Raw genomic sequence first — 24,872 nt, 5'->3', positions numbered from 1 at the left:
AACATTCCTGGGTTCATCGGGTGCTGCCCTTTGTAGACTGACATCAGGATAATCCTTTCAGCAGATATTTGGAAACGCAGCCATGTCCACATAGAGCAGCATTGTTTTTTTATTTCAGTATTCAGCTGAGTGCCTTTGCCTTTCTCTCTGCTTGCAGACGTTGATGAGTGTGCAGAAGGCAGGGCCAGGTGTGCCCATCGCTGTGTGAACACCCCGGGCTCCTTCAGCTGTGCCTGCAGCCCCGGCTTCGAGCTGGGGGCGGACGGGCGGCAGTGCTACCGTAAGTGACACCTGCACTTCAGCCTCTTCTGTCTGCACCCTGCTCTGCTTCCCTTCCCATTCAGTGGGGTTAGCATTCCCAGCAAAATAAATGCATGCAGAAGCTCAAGCTTAATACTGTTTCCTTCCTCTGCTGCTGCTGCTGGGTTTGCAGGGTGACACATTCCTAAGCCTGTGTTCACAGACCTCTAATTACTGCCTTTCAAAGAGCAAATAGTCCTGTTGGTTTGTCATCAGAGTCTGGTGAATTCTGTTGCAGAGCTACCAGAATGCTGCTGTTCTATGAAATGTATTCATTCCTGCCCTCCTCCTCGTCCTCCCAGCTTTCTTACAGATCCGATGCAAGAGAAAACCAACATGATGTTCTGCTCTGGTCCTTACCTGTCTGGGTTTGCTTATGCTTCTCCTGAGATTATTGACACTATTAAGAGGATGCTTTTTAAAAAAAGGCAACAAAAAAGAGAGATGGGGGATGAAAAAAGAGTTGAACAACTAAAATTTCCCAAGCTAAAGCGAGCCCTGCTGTCTTTCCTCACATACTTACCTCTCGCCAGCGGGGTTTCTTAATCAACCCAGCTTTTCTGGAGAGAGGGACTGAATCCCAGTGCTGTTAGCTGATAGGTGATCCCTGGCCTGCCCTTGAGGGTAAATGTAGATTAATAAAGGAGGTGATGTGGAAGAGTTGGGGTTATTATGGACCTAACATAAGCTCCCTGGAATGCAGACAAAAGCATGGCCTGTTTTAGCAAAGAGGTGGGCAAAGATCATTCAATCTAATAATACTGTGCAAGAGCTTTCAGCAGAGCTTCCTTAGGAAAATATGCTGCATGCCAGAGAGTGAGTGCTTTATTTAAGAATGTGTGTGTAAGAAATAGTTATTAAGAATGAAATCCAGTTTCACAGCATTAACATACATTAAAAACAAAACCCAATTATGTGAGAGACATCCTGGAGAGTTATTTCATAGGTGATGGGGAGCTGTGAGTGGTGCAATGGCAAAGGAAATGTGATTAATGTATAGATATGAAATGTTCTGTCAGAGGCATAAAAAAGGGGTTTAGACCACTTAGATTTCATTGTGCTTTTCTGATAATATTTTTTCTGGCTGTTCAGCAGATCTCAGGGGATGGTGATTCTCTGTGCCTCATGTACAATATTGCAGAGCAAACAATAAAAATAAAAACATTCTGCATATATTTATGATCAGGATTATCCCAGTGTTTGAGCAATTTACAATCTTTGTTTATTCTTTCATTTCCCCAGTGGCTGGGGAAGAGCTGGTATTTCAGTTTTACTGATGAAGAACTGAGACAAAGTAAATGATGAAGATCATGTTTAAAGTCAGATTTGGCATTTAATCGCTGGGTTTACTAAATCCCGGCTTAACACACTGGACTGGAGACACGATTTCTTCTCCCTGGTGCAAATAATCACACTATGCATGAGATGTAGCCCTCAATATTTATTGTCTTAATTTATACCCTCTTCCAGCTGGAATTACATTTCTTGTTGGCAAGCAGGTTGCTCCCTGGGAGCACAAAGAGGGGTAGGACCAGAGCCCACCAACACAGATGTGTCTGGGGAAATTCTGTGCCAGATCTGATGGCCGCCACTCTGAGCTGGGGTGTTTCTGGAAGTACAGAGGATACTTTAGGAAGGGTTTCTCAGTTCTCCTACATAGTGGGAGAAATTATTTCCTCTCTAAAGATCTCTGTAACAAGACAAGCTGGCTAATCCTTCATGAGAAACTTTTTAACTGACCCCGTGGGTTCTTTTCATCCTGGAGAAATCATCTGAGGAAGTAGCTGGGCGGGAATGAGGTGGCCAGGTGTTCCCTTTTCTGTAGGAGGGTTCCCACTGGAAATGGCCAGAATGTTTTGAGGGCTGTCCGGTGCAGCCACACGAAGAGGGCATGGAAGTCTGTCAGGGCAAAGGGGGCTGGCAGTGGCACTGTACCACCCTGTCTTAGCTGTAGGGGACAAAGTCTCAGCAGAGGAGCTGCTGTGTCCCCTGGAAGGGACATCCAAGAGCCAAAACCTGGAGATCATTTTGCATTGTGGTTGGGTGTCCATTTTGCCAGCAGGACTCTGCTGAGGAAGTTTCAATGCCTCTGTGTTTGGGGGATGTTTCAGAATCCAACTCTTTGCCATTCCCGTGCAAAACTCAAAGCTGCTCTTTGGGAAGCGTATCAGGCTGGGTTGAGGGGCACCACCTGGGCTCCTCAGATGGTTCTGTTCCTCCTTTGGGGCAAGCGCTGTGTCCAAACAAAGCATAAACCTGAGGAAACCTGTGAAGGCTCCTGTAGCAGGTGGCTGCTGGAACACTGAGCCAGCTTCACATGGCTGAATTTGAGAGCATCCATTGTTCTGACACAAACACCTGGAGCTCAGTGACTCCACAGCCTGCTCTTCTGGGGAGGGGGTATGAGCTGACCGTAGTCACTGCTACAGCACTCATGGCTGCTGGTTTACAGCAAGCTGTTCCTCCAGTGACTCCCCCTGGGCTTGCTTTTTAACATCCTTTTGATTTATTTCTCTGCAAGGCATCGAAATGGAAATTGTCGACAGCTGCCGGGATGGGAACGGCGGCTGCTCCCACCACTGCGAGCACACGGCGGCGGGGCCGCGCTGCTCCTGCGAGCACGGCCACCGCCTCGGTGGGGACGGCAAAACCTGCACAGGTAACCCGTGCTGGGAGCAGGGAGCAGGTGTGGAGGGGCCCAGGGAGCCTGCAGGAGCTGTCGCCCAGGGAAACACCTCCCCATTCCTTCCCTCCTTCTGCAGGTGTTAGTGAACGGGTCCTCTGGCTGCTCCAGCCTGCCTGGCTCTGCGGGCTCGCTGGGATGAGTCACTAACGAGGGGAGGGAGTGGAAATGACACTGGTGCATCACCTGTTACCATGGCCATGTCTCACCGTGGGCAGCCCAGAGGCATCACAGGACATTGTTTCCCTTCCCTCCTCAGCCATGGCTGGGAGGAGGTTGGCTGTGGCTGGGAGCAGCGGCACACCTGCTCTGAAGCGCTTCATGCACAAACTCCACTTTGTGTCACAGAGGCTGCTGTGTTTCCATCAGATTTGCTCAGGCATGAGGTTACACTTCTGCCTGTGAGAAGTCTCACTTGGGAGGTGAAAGCAACAGAGTTAGATTTGGGTTTGTTTTGAGAGAAGAGCTTAAAAAGTCATTCATGTTTTAAGCAATTCTGCTATGAAATTTGTGTGTGTTTGTTTTGTTTTGTTTATGGCTTTTGCCATGCAGACTGTATCTCATTCTGCTTTGGGCTTGCTGTCAGTATGCCATTACGATTTTTAAGAATAGCCAGGAAGAGAGGGGGGATGGAAAAAGGAACAGGCACCACAAAGCAGTGTACTGAGATATGAGATGATGAGAAGAGGTAGAGAGTGGGAGCATTGAGGAGTGAGAGGCAAAATGAGTCTTGCAAGGAAAAAAGGCCAAGTACAAGGAGAGAGGAGGAGGAGGGGAGCACTGAGGGCTGCAAGGGCGGGTGATGATGGAAATTAAAAAGCAAAGCAAAAAAAGTTTGGGAGGCAGATTTGGAGCCAGAGCCTCAGGGGTGGGTGGGTTACACAGTCTTGTCTGTACAGCTGACAGGAGGCAAAGCAGCCTCCTGCCCACATCCCAGCTCAGTGACCAGAATTCCGCTGGGGATTTCAGAGGGAAGCAGATACTCCAGAGACAGCAAAGGAAGGGGGAGAACACAGGGGAAGTCTGAGGACATGAAAAGTTGCTCCTAACAGCAAAAATCTCCCTTTTGTTGGGAAAGGAGAGAACACTGACAAAGGCTGAGGACATGAAAAGTTGCTCCTAACAGCAAAAATCTCCTTTTTGTTGGATGCAGATTTTACATTCCTACAGAAACAAGGGGCTGTTGCTGGAACCTAGAGCGAGGCATTGCCTGATGTACTGCAGAGGAGCTCAGCTTGTGACATTTCTGGAAAACACTGCCTTCAAATAACCTGCATTAATCATTTTCACACTGACCTCTTCACCTCAATTGATTAATTACATTTTCTTTCTCCTGTCCGTGTTTCCTCATAAAGTTGGTGCTCCTTCCAAGGTTAATTGAGACACTGACCTTTCCCATCTGCAGCTGCTCAGCCGGGCCACGTTCAGAAGCATTTTGCAGACTCAGCATTGACAAGGTGGCCCTTGGATGGCCACTGACCTGCTCAGCAGCCTGACAGCAGCCAGGAGCCTGCAGTGCACAGATAACAGCTCAGCTCTCCTATCTAATCACCAGAACAGTGGTGTCAATACCAATTTCTGAATGGACACAGAGCAGGAGGAGGCAATGGGAAATCAGTTACCAAAAACTACAGTTGAACCTCCAGGCTGCTGCTGTCCAGCAAATGCCTGGTTGGATCAGAGCATTGTTAGTTTGCATTCAATAAGATTGAGTATAAAGAAATCTCAGTGGTCAAATGTAGGTTACTGTTAAACAGAACATTTTTGAGGGCTGGTGGGTCCTTGCTGTTGTCTCTTTTCATAGAACCATATAATATCCTGAGTTGGAAGGGACACACAAGGATCATTCAGTCCAGCTCCTGTCCCTGCACAGACACCCCAACAATCCCACCCTGGGCGTCCCTAAGGGTGTTGTCCAAACCCTCCTGGAGCTCTGGCAGCCTCGGGGCCGTGCCCATTCCCTGGGGAGCCTGGGCAGTGCCCCAGCACCCTCTGGGGGAAAAACCTTTTCTGATATCCAACCTAAACCTGCCCTGAAACAGCTCCAGCCATTCCTCAGGTCCTGTCCCTGGTCACCAGCAAGACCAGCTGGTGTTTTGTAAATCCCCTCATGGCAGCTCAGGCTTGTGGAGGAGATGCCTCTCCCGGGACATGGAGGGTCCTGGTTGCTATGGGAGAAGGCAGAAGGCAGCTGCTGTCAGGATTCAGGATTCAGACAGTGTTTATGTGGTTGAAGGAAGAGGAAGGTGTAAAGTGGTGAGTGCTGCAGCACAGTAGCTCTGAGCAGAGCTGTGGCAGCAGCTCAGGGTGTCTCAAGGGCTGAATGTGCTGCCCTTTCCTTGCAGAGGTGGACGAGTGTGAGACTGGAGAGTCCTGCTGCTCCCAGTTCTGCATCAACTACGCGGGGGGCTACGAGTGCGCCTGCAAGGCGGGGTTCCAGCTCAGCGCCGACGGCTGCTCCTGCGACGGTGAGTGCGGAGCCAGGGAATGGGCTGGGCTGCAAGGGACCGTAGAGGTCATCTCATTCCACCCCCTGCCACGGGCAGGGACACCTTCCACTATCCCAGGTTACTCCAAGCCCCATCCAACATGGCCTGGAACACTTCTAGGGATGGGGCAGCCACAGCTTCTCTGGGCAGCCGGGGCGTCATCACCCTCACAGGGACAAGTTCTCTCCTAATATCCAATCTAAACCCTCTTCCTTTTAGTTTAAAGCCATTCCCACTTGTCCTGCATCATTCCATGCCCTTGTCAAAAGCCTTTTGGTATCAGTGGCTCAGTCTAATCACAGCCCAGGGTAGAAGAAATGCTGTCAAAACCTTTTGCAGGGCTTTGTGGGCACTGCCCTAATGAGAGTCACTGACCCTGTGTCAGCTTTGCTGATAAGGTTTTGCAAATGTGTAATTTCCACTTTGTGAGGCTGGAATACAGGAGTAACCCAGCAGCCAGAGTGGGGAAGTGGGGATGTGGAGATGAGCCAGCAGAGAGAAAGTTTCCCTCCTCTCTCCATGGACACTGTATATTGATGTGTGTTAAACACTCCTTCTACAAAAGAAGAGCCCTCAAAATAACTGAAGGATCAACTGGGCTTAACAGCTTCAAGCATCTGTTTTCATTCAAGACAAAAACATCAGTGAAGTAATCTACTCCCTGTTGCCCTGAAATGTTTTCATACCTCCAATACCAGAGAGAAATGGAGAGCCCCAAAACACATAAGAAAAATTGTGTTCTCTTATGTATAGAATAATTTGCCAGATGCAGCTGGGCACAGCGTGGGCTCTCCAAGCAGAAGTACTTGCTCCTAATCACCATTTATATCTGGATTTTCTAGATGTGGATGAATGTCGTCTGGATAATGGCAACTGTGACCATTTCTGTGTGAATTCCCTGGGCTCGTACGAGTGTGCCTGTAAGGAGGGTTACAGGCTTGGGGATAACAGATGGGCCTGCGTGGGTGAGTTATTAATACAATTTGAGGGCCATTAAGCATTTCCCACTGATTTAAAAAGTGATTTTGGAGCTGGGATCTTCACAGATCCTGGGATTTTGGGAGCCCAACTTGAGCTATGTCTGAACGTGGCCAGGGTAGAGCTACGTGCAGTGCGTGGATCCAAGTTCATCCTCCAGTAATGGGTTTTGCCACAGATTAATGGCAGATGAACACTTAAATCCCCTGGACATGTTTGAAAACCTAAAGCTCCTGATTTAGAAATAAATACTCTTTTGACACTTTTCTTGCACTATTTGATGAAGTTTAACATCCTGGGGGGAAAAAAAAAAGGTAGCCAGATTCTGCTTTGATCAACCATGGCAAGTTTTCCATTAGTCAGTGACGTTATTCTGGATTTCTGCCAGTGTAACCAGTCCAGAGTTTAGCAGAGCAACTCAGTTTTATAACCCAAGTTTAGCACCTGCTAAACCTTAAGCCAGAGTTTGATATTCTAACCAACACCAAAAAGAAAGCCAGCTGACTTCCCATCAGTTTAAGGCTCAAATTTTAATGTTTCTGAAAATAAATTGCACAGCCAGCCTCACTTTCTATTTGTCATCTCCAAAACGAGCAAGAGTAATGACCTTCATTAACTAAAAATAATCTCAAACTTCAAGTGAGGAAAATGAATCTCCTCGTTTAATTTTGATTCTCCAGGAGCAGAGTTTTTTTCCAGGAAAAGGAAAGATGGGGAGTTTTCCCCTCTTTTCTCTTCTATTTTTTTTTGCCTGTTTTTTTTTTTTGGATAGCAGAAAGTCTGTAAGTACAGATGAGAAAATGCCTGGGCTGGGACTGCCGGCCAGAGGTGTGACTGGAAAACCTGATGGCATCGTAATAGCAACAGGAGATGTAAATGAGAGGCAGGTGCCGTGGAGGCAGCTGGGGTGCTGATGGGCTGTGTTTGTGCTGCCCTAGGTGTGCAGGAGGTGGATGCAGAGGAGGCAGCGGGCTTTGCCGGCGCCCCGGGGCTGCACTTCCGAGGGCCCCCCCAGCTGCTCCGCTACGCGCTCAGGGCCCTGGCTGAGGATGGAGACCCCCGAGGAGAGCTCACCCTGGTGCACAGGGTCGGTGAGTGACCAGCAGGGCCCTGAGCCAGCACAGCAAGCTGGGGACATCGTCTCAGGGGGGAGGATTTGGGGCTGGGCTGGCTGAGCATCAGCAGGAGGGATGAGCGTTAATCCTGCTTCCTGCCCTCTCCGTGCCAGCAGGGATGAGGCATTACCATGTGCTCCATCCCAAATGGGACATGTTTGAGGAGCCAGGAGGCTGCCTGGATGCGTTGGGAGGGAGGCAGGGGAAAAGTGAGCAGCACAGCAAGCAGTGGCTGGGGGGCTGCTTGGAAAACGGCCCCAGGGGCAGCAGCCAGAGGGATCTCGTCATCCCAGGGGTGAGAGGACACCATGGGTTACTGTGATGCACTAAATCCCTTGGGAAATGCTCCCTTTCTCCTGGAGCTGGGAGTGTGTCCCCCTGTTTACAAACCCTTTTTTAACAACCAGAGGCTTTTGGTTTAAGATATTTGCATTTCATTTGTGTTAAAAACAATCCTCCAAAGATTCAGGTTTCCCTTGATGTTTTGGGTGTGTTCCCCAGGAAAAGCACCCAACCCATCCACATATTGCTCAGCTCAAGTGGTGGCAAACAGCACAGGAGCACCCACTGTCACAGGAGGGGGTGCAGAGCAGCTTTGCACCCACCTGGGCTTTGCATGATTCAGTCTTTGCCGCCTGCAGGTTCACAACTTTAAAAGAGCATTATGAGGTGAAACCCTGTGCTTGCTTTGGTGCTGAGTGCTGGTGGGCCACCAGGGAGGATTTCTTGTTTTTCCTATATATGTCCTGTGATTTTTGTATAAACTCTAATTACTCATCTGAGGACTGTGCCCTACAGGCAAAAATCGGGAGCTGGTCTTGACTTTAATAAAAAAATAACTTACTTTTATGAACAAAACTGTTAAGACCCTCCCAAATCACACAGCATCCAGCCGGACTCAACAACACCGATAACCAACTGGGAAACTGATAAATGAGATAACCACAGGCAAAATTATCAGGCCTAGAAACCACAATCAAATATTTATTGACCATTTTTTGCATGTTTTATTTATATTTAGCCACAGAAATTTGGGTGTTATCAGTCATAGCTGAGCAGCTGCACTTCTTCTAAGGTTCAAGCTTTGCAGCATGCAGTGGTTTGTAGGAAAAGGTGGTGGAGGAAAGGCACTTTAAATGGTTTAGTAAGTTCTTTTACCTCCCAAATAGTAATTTATTGCTTATACTTTCAGACATATTTTTGGGCTGCTGTCTATATTATAAAAAAGCCTGCTTTAATGGTAAGGTGGTGCAAGTAATTAAATATTTTCTATAGCTTGAATGACTTTTTAAGGTGAAAGCATGATGTTTTTAATGGTGATCTGTATTCTTCTCCTGAAGTATGAGTTTGTACCCTCTTCCAAGTAGGAGCACTAGGATTCTGAATGTCCCTGAAAGCTTGGGCATTTGTTCAGCTACAGAAAAAAGGGAACAGTTGGGTGCTCAGACCTAGAGGAAATCTTGCCTCACAGAGAAAATTGTTGGTGAAAAGAGACCAGCCTGTGACTTACTGTAGGCTGAAATAAATTGCCAGCTCACTTTCAGGTGCTGCTCAAAATCCCCTTCCAAAAAGCCTCCAGCCACAGCCATAAAGCCTCGAAGGCACAAAGCTGCATGGATGGAATCTTCAATGCCACTGAAGTATTTTATCAGACAGTCACATTTATTTTCCAAGCCTGTTTCAACAAAGAGAACATGAGGTTGCAAGGGATAAAAGGGGGGTGGGGAAGGAAAGGGGAAAAAATGCATTTTCGTATCAGGTTTCCTATACAAAACTCTTCATATCCATGAAGAAATAAGGAAGTGATAGATGTGTATTTTGCTTTGTTTCCCTAGAATAACACTCAAATTAGGTGGTTGAAAATATCAATGAACCCTGTTTAAATAGCACCACATCCACTTACTGCAATAAAACAACAGGGATAGCCTAGCGAGATGAGGAGTCCCAGTAAATGCTTCTAATTATATACAATGTTATCAAGCATTAGCTGCAAATTTCCTTTTTCTGAAGGCAAAACACTTGCTTTTAAAAAGTAGCTTGAAGTGCTCTTTGCTGGAGAATTACAGCATTTAGGGGAGTAAATTCCAGCTGAACACCTAGCTTTCCTTTTCCTTAGAGTCAAAAATGCGAGGAGGGAGATTCAGGAATGCCCATTTCACTGTGCCTTTTGTGCTGACCCGGCGGGGTTTGCAGCCCAGCGATAGGTACGAGCTTGCAGGAGCGTTTTTGTCTGGCTGCTCACTCAGCCCTGTGTGGTTTTTTGCTGTCAGTGTGCCTGGGTGACACGTTTGGCCAGGACTGCAGCCTGAGGTGTGAGGATTGTCTGCACGGGGGCCACTGCAACAGCGAGCGCAGCGGCTGCATCTGCCCGCCCGGCTGGGCTGGCATCACCTGCAACGAGAGTGAGTACAGGGGCTTGGAGGGGGAATGATCCTCCTGCAGGGTCTGTACAGCTGGGGAATGGGGGTAACCTCTGGTACTTCTCATCTGTGAAGCTCCCCAAGGAGCACAGCTGTCTCACAGTCCGATCTATTGTGCTGGGACGCATTAAATAGGAATTGTAGGTGATGCCGTGGTTCACGGAGGGGCCGGCCCCCCGGTGCAGGTCAGGGCAGAACCATCCCCCCCTCCTAAATATTTCGTTGTTGTTCATTCCTGTTCACTCTGCTGCTAAAAGCTGCCAAAGTTTGCCGGCCATGCTTCATTCCACAGCTTGCCTCTGTGACTTTCAGAAGTCTGTCCCAGCAGTTGGTGTGACAGTCTGGGTGGACATGTATGCTGAACTTGAGTTTTCCCATTGTAGCATCCCACAACACTGCCTTTTAAATTTTTGTTCTTACATTTTCCTTTTTTTTTTTACTTACCCTTTTTATTATTAGCATCACTTTCTTGGAACAGTTAATTTTTCGTATTTGAAATCATATTTTTCAGAATTCTATTGCCAAGTCAGTGCCCTTTATAATAGCTTTTCACTCTCCTTACTCCTGTTTCCTGGCAGAAGATCTTTCTGATTCAGAAGTATGTGTCAAAACCCATTGGAGAGAGAGTGGTGATTTCTTGATGTGCTGTTCTTCATCTGCAGTTTGGCAAAACTTGTCTGCTGCTTGTCTGAGACATCATACAGCACATTTCCTGTTTGAGATGGGTCCCTCCATTTCATGGTGTGTGACATGATGGCCCATCATTCTCAGAAAGTCTTTGCTGTCACTGGTGAGACAAAGAGTCGATGAAAATTTATTACTTGACATCAGTAGACAGCACTCTTCAGGTTAATTGCCATCAAGATTGTTCAAGAGATGTCATCATGTGGACAGAAATGTAGAAAAATCAAGCAAGTGATTGAAACCAACATTCTGCCCGTGGTTATTTTGGGAAACTGATAGTGGGTTTGGTTTGTAAACACTGGGAGCAGCTAAGAGAATAGGAAATGGGGAGGATTAAAATCATCATTTCCAGTCTGTCTGAGTTCAAGGTATCAAGTTAGGATATTCTTACTTCTATTCCTGTTGTGCTGGTGGTTCAGGATAGATTATAAAAATTTCAAGGCAGTATCCAAAGTCTTTGGTTCATTTCATAAATAACATTTCTGATGTATATTTGCAGTAGATATCCATGCACATAATCTAATGGAATTCACCTCTGGAATTTAAAGAACTTTAATAGGCCTGTGTTATTGAGCTAAACCTGCTGTCTGATGAAGACAGCATGGAAAGCGATAAATACAATACCTAATCTGTATGAATTAGTCATATGTGATAGCTTTCACTCTTTTCTCTTGCTTTTTTTAATACACAGCATAATTCATGGATTTAGGATAAGCAGGTTTTAGGGTAAGCTAAAACAGTGGAGAAAACTGGAGCTAAATTTCTCTAATAATGCACCAAAGAAGCCAAATGGAAATTGATGTGAAATGTCAACTTTCTTAATGTACATTGATAAAATGTCAGTGAAGTCAGATGACTCCAGCAGCTGTATTCACTCAGCCAGCTCAGGCTGCAAACAGCAGAGCAAGGCTTTATCTCACAGTTTGTTTTTGCTGTTGTGGATCCACTGCTGCCATGATCACCTTGGGAATTTCAGAAACTACATTTGAAAAGCAACATATTGTTTTCATAATAGTATTTGGGAGAGAAAAAAAGAATGTTTAAAATATTTATCTCCAAGTATTCCAAGCTGTGCTCCGTTGTTTAAACTTTGGACTTGACAGGCAATGGTTTTTGAGCTGTGCTTTGTGGGGAGGGGAGCATGTGCAGGGGAGGGTTGGATACATGACAGTACTTCCTCAAGCTTGGTTAATTCAGCGTCCTTTGAGATGTTCTAGTAAATATCAGGTGGATGTGCATTGCTTTATAGAAGAATATAACTTTGTTTAGAGCCTGCTCAACTGAAAGGACTCTCTCCTTGCTCAGTTTTCACAGAATCACAGAATCAATTAGGCTGGAAAAGACCTTTGAGACTGAGTCCAACCTATGACCCAACACCACCTGCTCAACCAGACCATGGCACTGAGTGCCACATCCAGTCTTTTCTTAAACACCTGCAGGGATGGTGACTCCACCACTTCCCGAGGCAGCCCATTCCAATGCCCAGTCAACTTTCTGTGAAGAAATTCCTCCTGATGTCCAACCTAAACCTGCCCTGGTGCAGCTTAAGGCTGTGTCCTCTTGTCCTGTTGCTGGTTGCCTGGGAGAAGAAACCGACCTGCACCTGACTGCACCCTCCTCTCAGGGAATTGTAGGGAGTGATGAGGTCTCCCATGAGTTCTCCATACTGAACACCCCCAGCTCCCTCAGCTGTTCCTCACAGGACTTGTGTCCCAGAACCTTCACCAGCCTTGTTGTCCTTCTCAATGACCAAAGCCTTGTTTTGCTTCCCTTGCAGCAGAGGGGAAGGATTTCTTGGTGTGTTCATGCTCCCTGCTGTCTCCACAGCCTGTCCCCCCGGGACGTTTGGCAGAGGATGTGCCAGTGTCTGCAAGTGCCAGAACGGAGGCTCGTGTGACCCCGGCACGGGGCAGTGCCACTGCCCGCCCGGCGTGCTGGGCCAGCTCTGCGAGGATGGTACGGCTCCATCTCTGCCTCAGCCTCTCCACTTCTCCCCCCTTGTTCCTTTTAAATAATGAGCAAAACAGGGGGTGAGAAAAGCCAGTGGCTGGCGAGGCTGTGCAGAACCCCGGCTCAACCACAAACCACTTTGGGGTTGGAGCTTTGACCTGTGGTAGCTGATGCCTTGCTGTGTTTGTGCACTCCAAAGGTTGCCCGAAAGGTTTCTTTGGGAAGAACTGTAACAAGCCATGCAACTGTGCCAACAAGGGCCACTGCCACAGACTGTACGGAGCCTGCCTGTGTGACCCCGGGCTCTACGGCCGCTTCTGCCACCTCAGTAAGTCCCCGGCGTTTTTCGGATCTGTTTAATGTGTGCACAGCATAACAGTCTGTGAAAGATTCCACATTGTTTAAAGAGGGCTGGCAAAAAGGAAGGAGAGTGACTTTTTGCACAGTCAGACGGTGATAGGACAGTATTTACTAAAACAGTAATGATTTAGCTTAGACGTTAGAAAAAAGTTCTCTGCTGGGAGGGTGGGGAGGCCCTGGCACAGGGTGCCCAGAGAAGCTCTGGCTGCCTGTGGATACCTGGAAGTGTCCAAGGCCAGGTTGGACGGGGCTTGGAGCAGCCTGGGACAGTGGAAGGTGTTCCTGCCCATGGTAGGAGGTGGAAAAAAATGGGCTTTAAGGTCCCTTCCAACCCAAACCATTCTGTGATAAAATGAGCAAGACTTTGCGTTCTGCAATGGGCTGGGAGTAGCAGGAGGGCAAGACTTTTGATTTGTGTCAGGAAGCCCCAGAAGCTTCATTAATCTTTTCCTCTGGTGATTAATCTTTGCCATAAGGACTGAAATTTACTGATGCTCAAAGGTGAGGGTTATAGGTGGGGTGGACAGGTCAGCATTTGGGTTATTGCTGAGGTCAGAATCTGGTTGGAGCTGGTTAGTGACTGCTGATGAGTTGGAGTGGGAGCTGGGGAGCAGGGCTGGCTGGGGCAGGATGAGAATCAGACATTAGAGGGAATAAAAGGAATTAAAACAAGAACCTTGCAAAATAGATGATCGAGTTTCTTTGTACTTACAGGTTTTGTTTGTAGAATTTGTACAAGATTGAAAATCTTCCGTGTTTTATTTTGTTTGGGGTTTTATTACGAAAACTTTTGTCTTGGGGTGCATTCAAGTGTTTTTTCATTCAGAAAATGAGCTGAGTTTGCTTTGAAATGTTTCTGCTTGACATGAAGTGAATGCCCTAACACAGGAATCATGTAAACTCTTTTTTCACCCACCCACGTGTGAACCAGCACTGCCGTAGGAATGGAGATGTACTTGCTGGAAATGAAACAGAGGTTTTGCTTCTTGCAGCAGTTGCATTCTGCAGCAGTGTGCAATTTCAACCAGCTCCTACATAATCACAGAGCTGATGCTTCCTTTTCTTGTGGCTGCAGCCTGTCCCAGGTGGGCCTTCGGCGCGGGCTGCTCGGAGGAGTGTCAGTGTGTGAAGGAGCACACGCTGGAGTGCAGCCCCAGGAACGGCTCCTGCACCTGCCAGCCTGGATATCACGGCAAAAAGTGTCAGAAAGGTATCACACACAGCCAGCTTCCCCACGTCTGCTTGTGCCTTTGTCCTAGTAATTTCTCATTCTTCCACCCATCTGCTGTGTTTGGCTGCTGCTACTCACATATTCATATCCTACTAATGATTTTGTGGGGTTTTAACCCTGCTAGGGTTGCAGGGACATCGAGGGGAGTAGAGCTTAAGAATTGCAAGACTTTTAGCCTGATCAAGTGACAACAGAAATCCAGAACCTGAATTCTAATACAACCCTAAATAACAAAGATTGTGTGAGGCTTTGTTTTTGTTCTGTGCTTTTTCCACACAGACAGTAAATAAGTGGCAAAATCTGTGTTTTATGGCAGCAAGGTGATTTGTAAACAGGTTCAGTAATGCTGCTTTTCCTTCAGATTTGCAGCTCTTTGAATTCAACTTATTCTTTGTAGTTTTTGGGGGTAGTTCAAAGAGAATTCTATCCCATATTCATGTTTGCATGTCTCAGTAGCCCTTTCCAGACAGCAGTGGAGTATAACAATAAAGATTCTCCCTTCAGATTTTTCTCTGAGCAGGTGGGACTGTGTTGGATTTAGGACAGTAGTTCTGGTGGGTTTGGTGGAGAACAATAATGACAGTATTTAATATTTTTATCATTCTTGGTGATGGGCTCATTTCTGTTAGGGAGCATGCCTTGTCCAGCACTGGCTTTGCACCAAGGCAGAGAGCAGCAGAACTTACATACACATAAGAAGAGAATTCTATAATGGATTTAATTTAATATATCCTCAAATATTCGAATTAAAACCTTAAGCATTCTGCCACTCTGTTTCTGGTTTATATTTAAGCAGTAACCTCTTTGAAAAGTAAGCGTGTACAAAGTACACTTCAGCAACACCTCCAAAATGTACATTGTAATATATTCTCTGCAAGTTTCTGCCAAATTACTTTCTGATTTTTGTTCACTTTTCTTAACTTTTCTGTTTTCTTATACATGTTCTGTGTCTGCTTCTATTTCTAGAGTGCACCCCGGGGTTTTATGGGGCTGGTTGCAAACTGAGGTGCAGCTGTCCTCCTGATGTTCTGTGTGATCCTGAGACAGGAGCCTGCAAACATCCTTGTCCAGCTGGGTTTCATGGAGAAAAATGCCATTTGTGTAGGTACTCACTGCATGTTTCCCTGGGAGATACACTTTGGATGGGAAAGCTTATTCAGGAAACTTAGGTTCAGATATAGAAGTTGCAGAGAAAAGATGCACTTGTTGTTGATACGAGTTGGCAGTTCCTCACTGGAACCAAACTGATATTTGGAACCTGGCAAATGCTGTCTCTCTCTCCCTCCCTGCAAAGGTCGAGGCACAAGGCTGAGGCCAGTTACCCAAACTAACATTTGTCCAGCTAACAATAGTTGCTTTCAAAGCTTCAGGCTCAGATTTTCCAGGGCTCTGTTGCAGTTAATTACAGACCACCAGTTGCTCAGGCACTAATGCTAACACTGATCACTTCTACCAGCACAGCTCAGTTTAAAATTGGTGGCCGTGGTGCCTCCCTATGTCTTCAGAATGCTTCTAACCATGTCTTTGGGGTTTTTGTCCAGCTTGTCTGCCTGGCAGCTTTGGGATAGGCTGCAGGCAGAAGTGCAGCTGTGGAGGAGCACCGTGTGATCCGAAGACAGGGCAGTGTGTTTGCCCAGCTGGGAAGACTGGTGCTACGTGTGAGCAAGGTGTGTGAGGTGCCTGGCTTTGGAAGATGTGATAAGAAGTAGAATTTTGCTGTTTCCCAAACCAATAAACAGACACACTGTGGTGGAAATTGGAAGAGAGCCTTTGGTCTCTCTTTAGCTGTGTTCTTGTGTGCTGCAGTTTAATGGCAGGGCTGACAGGCCTGTAGGTCTATAGAGATAATATTACAGCTCAGTTTTGCTGTTATTTTTTAATTCTTTAGGGTAACAGCAGAAATCTAAAACTGTCCTGAAACAGAAAATGACACTGGTTACACTTCATGTGCTTTTTCTCCAGATTGCCCAGATGGCCAGTGGGGACCAGACTGCCAGAACTCCTGCGAGCCCTGTGCCAACGGGGGACAGTGCAACAGGGAAACTGGAGCCTGTGACTGTCCCCCTGGCTACACTGGGCCAGCCTGCTCTGCCAGTAAGTCCTTGCACCAGCCTTCCTCATGAAAAGAAATTCCCCCCAGATTGAAAATTCAGGTTATGGTTTGATTTCTGCCTTTTTACTCTTTTGTGAGAGAAAACATGCTGATCTGAGAAGTGCCCTTCATCTTCAGGAATTCCCCAGGTTGGATTTGACATTATTTATGGGAGGGAGATTGCAGATAAAACCACGTGACCAGCTAAACTGCATCCCAAATGGATGTTATCATTAGACCTAATTTATGGCAATCTGTACTTGGAAATGCAGTGTTTAACAGCCACAACACTGGTGGTGTAATCCTGGCTGTTTGGCAAGAGGTGTGACCAGCTGGCCCATGTGGCATCACTCCTGGGTTGTGTTTGCAGCAGCACTCCTTGGTGTATATAATTCAGGATTAAACAATACTGAAGCTGAAGGAGCAGTATCAATGCTGTCCCTGCAGCCAGAGGCCATGGGAATACACTCAAGCAGCTGTTCTGTGCTGCTCTTCCAGCCTCTGGGTGTTAAAAGGCTGCTCGAGTTTGGCTGTTGTGCTGCACAGACGGGCTCTCAGGGACAGCCCTGCTTTGTGCAAGACCTCAGTGGTGGCACATTTTTAATTCTTGTTAGTCACAAAATGGCTTTTGAGGAAGGTTTGCCCAGCACCTTTTCCTCCTCTGAGGAAACAGCCTGATGCACAGGAGTACCCAAAAATCACTGAAGTTACTCCCACATTCCAGAACTCAGGCCCAGACACCCAGGGCGCAGATCCCAGGTATTTCTTTCACGTTGCCGTTTTGATTCCTGGATTCAGCTAAAGCCTGTTTTAGGGGGTGAGCTGTTGCTGTCTGATTGAGAAGATCATTCTGTGGCTGAGTTGTGACCTGAGTGAAGTCCCAGTGTGTCTCTGTTTGCAGCCTGCCCCGATGGGCACTATGGACTGAGCTGCCTGTCGCTGTGCAGCTGTGGCAGCAGCGCTCAGTGTCACCACGTCAGCGGGCAGTGCTCGTGTCCCCCGGGCTGGACTGGCCACGACTGCAAGCACAGTAAGTCAGGGCATGTGGGATCTCCCAGGGACTGCACGTGGAGGAAGCAGCTCTGTTTGCTCTTAGTTTATTACAGTTTTTTAATATAGTTTTGCTAATCTTACTGCTTCTGAAATGGTGTGTTTGTGGGTTTGCGCAGCCTGGGTGGTTATAATCCTTAATTATCCAGGTTCAAAGCATTGAAATAGATGGCTGATGAAGCGCAAAGTATTGATATAAGCTCTTATTTCAACACTATGGATCCCTTTGCCCAATACCATCTGTCCCGTCAGCATTTTGACTGACAGACAGTTTTGTTTTTCATTTTCAGTGCAGATTAGTTTTGAGATTAATTCTCCATTTCTCATTTTGTTTGGGGGAGATTTATTCAACAACTGAGTGGCGTGTAGAGTCGTGTGTCTAAAGGTCACTTTTTAACTTGGGAATATAAATGCTGTGAGAAATTCTGTTCTCTGGAAGAGCAGAGCATCCTTCTGTTGACTTTAGCATCGTTCTCCATATTGGTGGCTGTGTGAGAGAGTAGATTTGCCCTTTTTGGATGGCACCATATAAATGTGAAGCCATCCTGCTTGATTCCTTCCTTTTCCTGTGACACATCTCTTCTGCTTGATTCATTGTGATGCCTCTTGCAAAAAGCCAACAGAAGACAAGCCTTTTTCTAAACTTGGTCTTAAACACATAAAATCATTTAATTGGCAGTGTTGACAGCAGCAAGTTTTGCACCTGACTTCTCAGGCTCTGTACTGAAGAAAATGCTGGGAAAATCTGAAGTTTCCATCAATATGCATATTTTAAAAATCAAACCAGTTGGTAGTGTGTAGAGCCACTGAGATGGCCTTTCCTGACTCCCTGGGCTGTCCAGAGAATTGAGAGACCATGACAAAGGAAAGCTTTTACTTCTATTCGACATAAGATCTGAGAAAAACTGTTTTGCAGAGGTATCTCAGTAAGGCAGCTCTTCCACCTATTGCAGACTGGGCATTAAACAGATTCCCAACCCCAAAACCAGGTTTCTGTTGCCCTAATTGGCACTTTCATCTTCATCCTTACTCGAAAGAAAGGAGATGCTGTGGTACATTGTCGTAATTGTGTCAGTGCTATGTGATTTTAGGATGAAAGCAGTAAGTTGCTTTACCAAACATTGTGAGATTCCTTTGTGTCCATGCTGAATTTCCCAGTATTTTGGGGAAAGCATGGAGGGTGCTCCCAAATCTGTCTGGTTTTACCCATTAACTGTTCTGGTTATGCAGATTTTCATTGAGTGAGTCAATAGCTGAGACTTTATTTCCATGAAATTATAGATTTGTGACTGACGGGTGTGGGTTGATTAATTTTCATGTGCGTGGGATAATATCTGCCTGCATCCAGCTGAAACAGACCAACAAAAATGGTCTTTATTTCCATGAATTGCGCCTGTGCTGCAGCTGGGGGTTTAGTCTGGTACCATTTTGTGTATTTTGTGTCCTCTGATGTAGAAGTGAAGTGGGATTTGGGGATGGTGCTGGATGTGACCCCGTTTTCCATCCAGCCTGCAGCAGCGGCCGCTGGGGCCGGGGCTGTGCCCACTCCTGTTCCTGTGACCCCACCACGGGCGCCTGCTCCTGCCAGCTGGGATTCACCAGGGAGCCCTGCCAGCTCCCTGAGTGCCCGCCTCCCCAGCACGAGGAGCTTCCAAACCCCAGCTCTGCAAGTTGTGTTTTCCTGATCGTTCCCCCCAGGAACGCTCTCAGGCTCTTCCGCCCCTGCTCCGCCCGGCGCGGCGCTCTCGGGTTTCAGCAGGGTTAGATGCTTTCCCTAATTCAATTTCCAGAAAAGGTATTTTCAGCCTTGTTTTGGACCCAGCAGCTATTTTTAACGGTAGGATCTCGTGTGAGGGATGGGATTGATGTATATTTGGGTTGCGGCATAAGAGTTTCCATATTGGTTTGATTTATTCAGTTTTAGGGCAGCACTATGCCTTCGTAAATCTCTGTGAAAGGTCAGGCATATAGAAATACTTCACATGTACATAAAAGAAGAAAAACCAGGAATTTTTGGAGTCCTGTATTTATTAACAACAAAAATGTTCGATGGTCTTATCAGAGGCCCATGACCTCACCTTGACATTCAGCTCTAACTGAGGTCAACAGCAGATGCTTCAAGCATATGAAAACAGGATTATAGTAAATTCCTGATATGCCTCCCCAGGTATCATCAATTTCTCATTCAGGAGCTTCTTGAGACAGAAGCAGTAGCTCTATATTTAATGCAACTTGATTTTTTCTTTTCCAATTAATGTGCCTGTTTTCTTTTTCATTTCATGCAAGCATTTGGAATCTACTTCATCTTGTGGCAGTAAGTTGCATAGTTAAGCTGCTATTATTATTATTATTATTATTATTATTGATTCTGTCGATGTTGTTAGATAAAATAAACATTTTATCTACAAGTTTAACAATCTTACAGTAGCACAGATGTAGCTACCAGAGTCTCAGCAGCGTGGGCAGGATTAACTGCTGGTGTCATACAGAAATGTCAAAACAATTAATCTGGAACCGTGACCTAAGACAAGAAAGCCTGGAAAGTTGATCTTGCAGCTCTTGTTGCTGTTGGCACAGAGGGAATGGAAGGACAGTGTGTCGAGAGGACCAGCTCCCAGAGAAGGAGCTGCCAGCTCCGCTTCTCTTTTGCTCTTCATCTCTCTCAAAATAGCATCTCTGCAGACAGAGAGTGGCCAAATAGCTGCTTGTAATCTTCACTGGGAAGGGAATCAGTGAAGCCATCGCCACTGACAAAACATCTGGCAATCCCTAAAGTTCTTTCTGTGGGTTTTCTGTTTCATCTAGTCTGCTTTTTACCCTCTTTAGTGTGTGTGTATATATATGTATAAAAATGCACATATATATGTGTGTGTGTGTGTGTGTACGTGCAAGATTATGAAAACCACAATTCTTCCCATAATTTCATGCTGCCTTGGAGGTGAGATCTTCACTATCCCTGGATATCTCCTCTGCTCCCCAAACATCCCTACACTCTCCCTGCAGGTTGGGCTCCTTCCCGTGGCAGGAGCTCAGTTTCTCTGGCAGGGTGGCTGGCTCCTGACACGCATCACAGCAGCCTGTGCCTGATGGAGCAGTGGCAGATTCTCTGTGCTGTGGACTGTAAAATCATTTGTGAAGTGCTCTGACCCTTTGCCATCACCTTGAAAAGCCTCAGCTCCAGGCTAAACACCGTGGACCTGAGGGGAGCTCTGTGGAGGGCCCCACATCTCTTGCTGCACTGCAGCACCATTTCCCTTGCACAGATCCTCTGACTGAAATTTCAGCTGAAAAGGAAACATGGAGAAGGATCCAGCTTTTAAGGGACTTTTAAGGCACAAGTGCTCTTCTGTGTATTTATTTGTTGAACAGTGGTCTGCAGCTTTGGGAAGAGGAAGGGATGTCACCTGTAAGTGCAAAAAAATAGGTTCAAACGTACTCAGATTTAAACAATGTCCCATTTTTTGACTCTGAAAGCAAAGAAATACTTAAGGTACCTTGCTCTTCTCCCGTCTCCCATCCTGACTTCTCTATAAGACACACAGTTGGCAGAGTCACTGAGCTGCAGGAGCACCTGAATTCACGCCAGCTCCAGTCACTGCCCACCCACAGCACCAAACAGACAACACCAAACCCACCCCTCTATTCCAGACATGGAGGTGTCTTTGAGAACCCTTGTTTTCTGCTCTCTCTGATTCTTTCCAGATTGCCTGAAAACCACTCCGTTGATGTAAATGCTAAAATCATATGCTTCTAGAAGAGATCTGGCAGTAATCTCCATAACTCATTTAAAGGGATGTTCATGAGACCTTCAAACATGAGTGGAGGCCCTGTAATACTGTGTTTAGCCAAGTCTATCTCTGTGTTTCAGCCTGTCCGAAATATCCAATGTGAATTAGGCATCTGGCCCTGTTCTTAATTGATTTTCCTATAATCCTGGAAGAAATTATTTTCATTCTCAAATGTTTTCTTTCTTCTGATGGCGAGTAGTACCATGCAAATCTTTTAAAACTCCTCACATTAACTGCTGTGGAAATGTAATTGTTAATCTGTCCCCCAGATGTAACGTTTTCGCTTGAATTTTTCAAAGCAGAGCATGAAAGTAAAGTGTGCAGCATTTGATTTGGAGCTTTGTGAAGGCAACCAACACATTTCATATTTTCTCCAGCTTTCTGAGGGAAGAGGATTTACAGGGGAACAGAGGAGCTTCTCCCCTCCCAGTTGATAAAGTCCCAGAGGAGATGTGCACATAAGCGACTCAAGACCAGTGGGCAAAGTGTCATCAGGCAGAACCTGTAAAATCTCAGGCTTTGCAATAGCAGATGTTAGTTTTCTGTGCAGAATTTAGTCTTTCAACACTCTGGAATTTTTCTAAAATAGATCTTAAATGTAGCCCAGCTTACCTGAACCTCAAGGGGAACACTCATATCTCGTTGTTTTTAAGTTGTTACCATTATGCCTTGATTCTTTTGGAAATAGTTATATTTCCCATGTATCTAAAAATTCCTCATTGGTCCTGAGCTGCTCTGGCATGAACCCATCATCTGGTTGTGATTCCTCTGCTGCAGGGTGCCCCGAGGGGAGCTTTGGCCCGAGCTGTGAGTCCAGCTGCCAGTGCCAGAACGGAGCTGCCTGCGACCACGTCAGCGGAGCCTGCACTTGCACGGCGGGCTGGACAGGAACCTTTTGTGAAAGAGGTACTGCTGCTCCCCCTGGTCCCTTCTGGATTCATGGAGAATTTGTTTTGTTTTTTATTCAGAGAGCTGGTTTTACAGTTTACAGTGTTGGATCTAAATGAACCACTGAACTTAATTGGAAGCCGATACCAAAATGTGAGCTCCCCTCCTAACTCCGCAAAGCATCGTGCTGGGTGCCAAATGTCAGGCATGTGTTTTAGCATGGTTAAAATTAGATATATGCTTAAGGCTTCTGCTATATCACATCTTCATGAGGACTCTTTTTAAGCAGAGTCCCACTATTTGAGCGCTGAGCAAGGAGATGCTTGTTCAGCCTTACACTTGCTTGTTTCTGGTGCCTCCCTGAAATGATTTAGAGAAAAACATGGATGTGTGCATCATCCTCCTGGAACTGTTTAAGAACAGATGCACTTATAACTTAAATAAATCCAACAGAGCATCTTCTATTACCTTGTCATTTGGAAAAGTGTTGGAGAGGTTGGACTGGATTCCTTAGCTGCGTTATGGTGAGTCAGGTCTGTGGCATTATCACAGGAGCTTGCTGTCATGGTGCATCATTTTGCTGATTTTTTTGTATAAAAAATACAGCAGAAACAGCACAGAGTCATTCAGGCACTGTGAAAGTTAAGTGTAGCTGAGTGAAGATTCTGCAAAACACGGTACTTGAACCGAAGTCACAACTGTTTTGGATAGAAAGCAGCTTTATCAGCCAGTTTCAGCAGCGAGGATGGAGGGAAGAGGCAGCACTCGCAGGCAGCTGCTGCCCTCTCATGGGAAGGGAGATGCTCCACAGCCTGACCACGAATGTAGCAAGGCACCCACCAACTGGAGTTGATATTGCTTGTTGTTGCTTCGCTCTCCTTCTTACCAGGCACTATTACATAAAATAAATATTCTTTCCAAGGTTCTGCTGGAAATTGGACCTTGTAAATCGTGATATCTCCACTGTATCCCTTATAATATAATTTAGCTGAAATATGTTTTCCTAAATCTATGGGGTTTTTTTAATTATTGTATTTTTACCGTACAAAAAAACGAGGCAGTTATCTGTGTTGTTGTGTAAATCTCTTCATTCCAGCAGGAATTATAATGGCAACAAAGAGGCTAAACATCCTTTTCCAGAGTAGGTGTGAGGAATAGGGAGAAGACTGGGTGATTCTACTGGGGACAAAAAAAACCCAAAGCTTCCAAATCAGTCATGTTGGACATTTTTATCTTTTTTTAATTCCTGAAAAAAGATTGTGTCAGGGAGAGTGGAATTTAGCACTTTGTAAAACACCATTTTCTCCATGTTTTCTCTCAAGAAGGCAGAGTGTTTGCTGTCAGCTGACCTGGGCTACCTTTTAACTTAGAAAATTTCAACCAGAACAGTTTGGCAGCTTCCAAAAGATGCCAAGGGAGGAAAACATGTGGGTGGTTTGCCCTTGGTAGAACCTTCTTGGCACCTTCTCTTGGAGGAGCTGTAGAGCTTCTGTTTCGAGTGACTGGGAGACTGGCAGGGTTTCCTTCTGGCAGGGATGTGCTTTTTGCTGTCCTCTTGGCAATCCACCCACATTGGCCAGGCTCTGTGCCTTGCAGGCAGAAATTCAGATCGAGCCCTGGTGCTGCAGAGTTGCTTTAGACTTCAAACATCCTGCTGATGCCTCAGCTCGTGGCTGGGAAGAACTTCTCCATCATCACAGAAATGTTGAAATGGAGACTTTGGCAGCCTAAGTTCAAAGTCCTAGGAGAACGCAGTCCCTTATAAAATCTGATTTTGGTTAATACTAGTAATTAATATCACCCCTGCACAGCGACAGTGTTTGAACCTGCTGTCATTGCTTTTGGTGCTTTGCACTGGGGCAGCACGGGATCCAGATTCAAGCTGAGACTGCAGAAATCCCAAAATTTGCCTTCGGTATTGTTTGTTTTCATTTGGGGAAAATTTCTTCCCATTTTGGTGGGAAGCTGCTATTTCTTTTCATTAATTTGCTGCCCTCAGTATGAAGTAGGGTTTCATAAGTTTAGGTACCAGCCCCTGTTGCAAAACACCACTTCAGTGGCCATTTCCAAGCTTATTTGCCACAAATTTCCATAATCTCCTATTAATATTTATTAGAATTGTTAATATAATCTTAGTCCTTGCTGAGTCTCAATCTATATATATCATCTGTCAGTAATACAGATAACAGCCAAAGCCACACCATCTTCATCATCATTGTCACCCACCAGCATGGGACAGTTTCCAAGCTCAGCCATAGCAGGAGACACTTTTGCTCCAGGGCTGCTGGTTCATGAGACCTTGCTGTGAATTATTCAGGAGCTGACTGAACTTCTGTGCTCTGAGCCACAGGATGCTGACAAAAGACCTCACACTCTTCAAAGGACTTCTGTCTGTCCATCAGCATCTCAGTTCTGCTCTGCCCTGAGTCACCTTTGATCAGCTGCTCTTCATCTGGCACTGCTCAGTGGTACTGTTGCCTCTGCAGTTGTGCTGTGGTCACATGGAATAATGATGGGTAAGAATAAAGCTATCAAGACACTCTCTGAAAGAAAATCAGTCGTTTCTGAAGGTGGTACATGCCTGCTCCATCTTTCAGCCCTGCTCAGTGCTTTGTGAAAATGAACCATGTGAATCTTGTGACTCTTTCAAAGGAGTTTCAAAAGCAGCAAAACTGTTTCATTTGCAGAGTAGGTAACGATTGCAAATAAGGCTGAAAACAAAATAATCTGCAAAGAAATTATTTCAGTCTGTGAGAACAATCTAGGAAAGGCTTCCTTTGGATTTTCTTGAAAGCAGCAAGTGATATAAGCAGAACACTGATGAAATAATGTGTATTTCTTCAC

At 46.0% G+C, this 24,872-nt stretch overlaps 1 protein-coding gene across 8 annotated transcripts in view; it reads left to right on the top strand.

The window, feature by feature from the left end:
* The window catches only part of LOC125330790 (multiple epidermal growth factor-like domains protein 6), a 190,882-nt gene that overhangs the window by 134,704 nt on the left and 31,306 nt on the right, over positions 1-24,872 (top strand). For 7 of the 8 annotated variants that reach the window (XR_007205705.1, XR_007205704.1, XM_048314411.1 and 4 more), the window contains exons 9-22: positions 158-280; positions 2,822-2,959; positions 5,329-5,451; positions 6,315-6,437; positions 7,389-7,541; positions 9,836-9,967; positions 12,497-12,625; positions 12,819-12,947; positions 14,055-14,189; positions 15,177-15,311; positions 15,752-15,877; positions 16,173-16,304; positions 17,204-17,332; positions 21,918-22,046. Coding sequence is in view for 6 of the 8 variants with exons in the window: in XM_048314411.1 (XP_048170368.1) it covers positions 158-280; positions 2,822-2,959; positions 5,329-5,451; positions 6,315-6,437; positions 7,389-7,541; positions 9,836-9,967; positions 12,497-12,625; positions 12,819-12,947; positions 14,055-14,189; positions 15,177-15,311; positions 15,752-15,877; positions 16,173-16,304; positions 17,204-17,332; positions 21,918-22,046 (1,836 nt within the window). In the remaining 2 variants the exon portion in view is untranslated. The remainder of the gene's footprint in view (positions 1-157; positions 281-2,821; positions 2,960-5,328; positions 5,452-6,314; positions 6,438-7,388; positions 7,542-9,835; positions 9,968-12,496; positions 12,626-12,818; positions 12,948-14,054; positions 14,190-15,176; positions 15,312-15,751; positions 15,878-16,172; positions 16,305-17,203; positions 17,333-21,917; positions 22,047-24,872) is intronic. The other variant, XM_048314410.1, reaches the window with a different exon arrangement.

The sequence above is a fragment of the Corvus hawaiiensis genome, chromosome 10 (genome assembly GCF_020740725.1).
Source record: "Corvus hawaiiensis isolate bCorHaw1 chromosome 10, bCorHaw1.pri.cur, whole genome shotgun sequence".
NCBI classification, from domain to species: Eukaryota; Metazoa; Chordata; class Aves; order Passeriformes; family Corvidae; genus Corvus; species Corvus hawaiiensis.
The sequence above is the reverse complement of the archived record's forward strand: the minus strand, read 5'-3'. Positions and strand labels throughout refer to the sequence as shown.